The sequence below is a fragment of the Alligator sinensis genome, unplaced genomic scaffold, assembly GCF_000455745.1.
Source record: "Alligator sinensis unplaced genomic scaffold, ASM45574v1 scaffold84_1, whole genome shotgun sequence".
Lineage (NCBI taxonomy): Eukaryota > Metazoa > Chordata > Crocodylia > Alligatoridae > Alligator > Alligator sinensis.
The window spans coordinates 7,804-11,677 of record NW_005842268.1 but is presented as its reverse complement, the minus strand read 5'-3'; the positions used below and the strand labels follow the sequence as shown (position 1 = coordinate 11,677).

The 3,874-nt window shown below is 40.4% G+C and overlaps 1 protein-coding gene across 1 annotated transcript in view; it reads left to right on the top strand.

The window, feature by feature from the left end:
• LOC102386600 (phospholipid-transporting ATPase IB-like) overlaps nucleotides 1-3,874 on the top strand; it is a gene marked incomplete at its 3' end in the record, with an annotated part of 101,349 nt that overhangs the window by 90,975 nt on the left and 6,500 nt on the right. Inside the window, exon 21 of the mRNA XM_006027799.3 lies at nucleotides 409-548. Within this exon, the coding sequence (XP_006027861.3) occupies nucleotides 409-548 (140 nt within the window). The remainder of the gene's footprint in view (nucleotides 1-408; nucleotides 549-3,874) is intronic.

Sequence of the window (3,874 nt, the reverse complement as noted above, 5' to 3'; positions counted from 1 at the left end):
AGAGTGTATTCTATTTCTGAAAATAAATACTAGGCAGAATAGTATGTTCAGTTTAGGAGCTTAACATGTTTGCTGTTGTATTATAATAATGTATAATGTGCTCATACAGGGGTTATGTGATTTTTAAATAACATTTAAATAAAAACTTGTTTTCAGCCTCAAATGGATAATTAGATGTAAGCTGGTATTTTTGTTGTTCTAGTATAGCTAGATTGCAGTAGTTAAAATTAGGAAAAAAATGTGCCTATCAGAGTGCCTTCCGATCTCAACTATGAAGGGGCAAATTCAGTGTAGTTAAGAGAATTTCTTCAGGTTTACCCATGAATACATGATCAGAATCTGGATTGCAATGATTTGATCTTTCCTGTCACTAGTGCATCATATGCATTGCCTATATTCTGTTTGTAGGTTTGAGGACTCTGTGCATTGCCTATGCAGACCTGTCAGAAAATTCTTACGGAGAGTGGTTAGATGTCTACAATGAAACCAGTACTATTCTGAAAGACAGAGCCCAGAAGTTGGAGGAGTGCTATGAGATCATTGAAAAGGTAACAGTTGTTACATTCATATACTACTGAAGGCTAAATTCTGGTCCCTTTACTACCCTGAATAATTTATAGGCTTCAGACAGGATTTGACCCAATCGACTTTAACTTGAAGATATTGTTTAGAAGGAATGAAAACACAATGATTAGGTTAAGTTCTTTTTTACAAGGATGATTCAAGCATCTTCCTTTCAGCAGAAACGAAACAAGGCAGATCCACAGTATTTTGGCACATAAAAGTAAGGAAACACATAGCTAAGCAGTTACAAAGTTGTTTTTATACATTTATGGGCTTGATCACTGAAGTCCTAAGTAATTAGGCTAAAACAATACTAATGGTATAATGTTAGTCTTTTCTTTACACTCTGCAAATTATTCCAGTGATTTTTAAAAATTTTTTTTAATATAGGGAAGGAAGGGCCTCCAAAGTCTTAATTAAAGGGAATACTAGTTTTTAAAGTGCATGTATTCTAGTGTTTCTCAATCTGACGTATATGGCAGACTTCTAAAAGAGGTAAGCAGAAGGGACAGGAAAGTAAAAGGAGTAAAACAAGCTTAAAGGGGTTGTGTCCTCCCAGATACTTGAGAACAACTCATTTAAGTAACCTTGTGCCCACTTAGTGTTTCTGCTTTGCCACTAGAGGTCAATATTTCTGCAATTGTATTCTGCAATTGTATTCTGGGGTCAAGGAACAAAAAATTCTGTGATTTTTTTTTTTTTTTTTTTTTGCTATTTTTAGTATTATAGTTAAGTTTTTTAGTTACATTTCCCCCTTTTTTGCTGTTAATTCCTACTGTTCTTTCACTTTGACTTTGTTTGATACTGGTTATGGCCAGACATTACATTTTGTAGTGCTGCAAAAATGGTAAGTCCACTGCAAAAATAGTGCTGCACTGGGTCCCTCAGATCCCCAGCATTCCATAGTCCTCCACTCTCCTTCCCTTCTACCATCTTCAAAAGGGGGAGAGGGATAGAGAACAGCTGTCTCCCTCATAGCCCACCCAGCTGGCAAGCTATCAGGGAGCCTTATTGGAACACTACCACAGTTTCCAAAGTACCAGGTCTTGCTGCAGGAACATGCCACCACTGTCATGGCTGGGATCTGGCAGTATTGGTACATACTCCAGCAGCGTTGCCAGAGTCCCGGCTCTGACAAACCCCGGGAAGAACCAGCAGTTTCACAGTGCCAGCAGCACTGCTGTGGGCAGCAGGCGTGAGAAGAGTTCTTCTCATCCACGCCACTAACACAGGCAATGTTGGTGGGGCTTGGGGACTGTTGTAGACTGCTGCTGAGAAGCCAGCTGATCACTGACGGGGGAGAGGGTAGGCTGTCGGTGACTGGGCTCTCCTGCTGGGAGGGCAGGGGAAGGTGCCCCCAGGGAGTAGGTTCCTGGTTGGAGAGTGTGCCTTTGAAACAACTTTGTAACTCTCCAGCCAGGATACTGGAATATTATTATCCCCCGCCATAGCACTCTGCTTCTGTGTCACTACAAAGCGCTGACGTGCTCTGTAACCCTACAAGTGTACGTCTGTACATAGCCACTGCTAGAATTCTTTATATTTCTATAATTGCCTTTCACATTTCTGGGGAATGCTCCTGTATGCAAATCACATAAGGTGGAGAGGGGGTGTCAGTGATACCAGGGTGTGTGAGCCTACAGTTTACATAAAGGAGCAAAAACCTTCTAACACGTGCTGCCTGGATATCCCCTTTCAAGATTCATCTTTACTTCACAAGCTAATCTTTGAGATCTTAAATTATGCTTGCTCTTTTGATTGTGGCACAGACTGTCAGGCAGGGCTGTAGTTGCCTCTGGTGCCTACTTTGTGCATTTGATTCTTGGGATATCTGCTTTATAATTTTCTTGCTTGCTTTATGCTTGCCTCTATCCTGATATCAGCTCTTAAGTACAGAAACATGTGTTTTATGTAACAGCACTATTTTTCTCCCCCACCCCCTTCCCTCACCTGCCTTTTCTTTTTCACTGTCTTTTTCTGGTGACTTGCTGGGCCCAGTGAATGCTAACCTCTGTAATGCTGTGTCTTGCCCACAGCCTTTAGTCTGAAGGAACCAGATACGCCTTTCCACCTGAACAGGGAACATCTAGCTGAAGAAGTATATATTAGTCCAGTGCATTATATACAAGCATATGTTGACCTCAGTTCTGTTCCCAACTTTGTTCATCTTTTAGTGCAGCTGTGGGCCAACATTTTAGGTCAACACTTTTAATCTTGGTGTCTACCAAAATTCCCCTGTGTAAAAACCTTGATTTTTTTTTTTTTTTTTTTCCCCCCCCCCCCACAGGTGCCAAGCACCTGTTGCTCCAGATCATGCAAGTGGGAGGTTTTAATGTTCTTCATCTTTGAAAATTAAACCAATTGGGGATTATATTTTGGGACTATAATATGGCATTAAACTCTTACCCCCATTTGAACGATATTAAGCATATACCTCACTGCCTTACTTTCCCCGTCTATTAAGGTGCTAAGCTTATTCACTCACATTTCATGAGTATTTCAGGTCCTGTCATGGAAGGCACTGCAAATATAATTACTATTATCTTGAATATATTTGTTTAGATGATGAACTGTAGTTGAGACCATTGCGAGGGATACACTAGAAATGGGGAGAAGTTTGGGCTGGCCAAATCCTCACTATTTTAGTGGGTCACCATGTTGGCTGGATGTGCTGTTTGGCCATTCTGATGTGAGAGTATTTTAGGGCAGGGGGGACTACCCAGTCTCGCACCATTTATGTAGCCCCTTTTTCTCAAGTTTAAACTACTTCAAAAATAACCTGAATTATTTTTTCAGTGAAATCTCTAGCTTTCCAAGGTCATGTCCTTTTTTATTTAGCAATTCTTATTTATAGTTCTATTTTTTTCTGTGACTGTTTCTTGGGGTCAGTGTATTTTATCAGAAACAAAAAATTTCCTATTATGTGCAAGGTGAAAAGATTTGCTGTGTATATACATGTATTATACAAAAAACTAGAACTCTTGGTGCCATAATGATACCTTTTATTAGACCAACTGGAAAATGGCAAGAAAATTGTCATTTTCTGCACGCTTTTGGGATCAAAGTCCCTTTGTCAGGCTCTGGGAAAAGTGTAGATGGTACAAGATGGTAAAAAATCCCCATAGGTAGGAAATAAACTTCATTTTTGCACAGAGGGAGCTGAAGATGGAAGTCTGTTACTCTGGGTCCATGAGAGTGTCTTTGTGAGCTGTGTTCATAGATTCATAGATGCTAAGGTCGGAAGGGACCTCAGTAGATCATCGAGTCCGACCCCCTGGATAGGCAGGAAAAAGTGCTGGGTCTACATGAC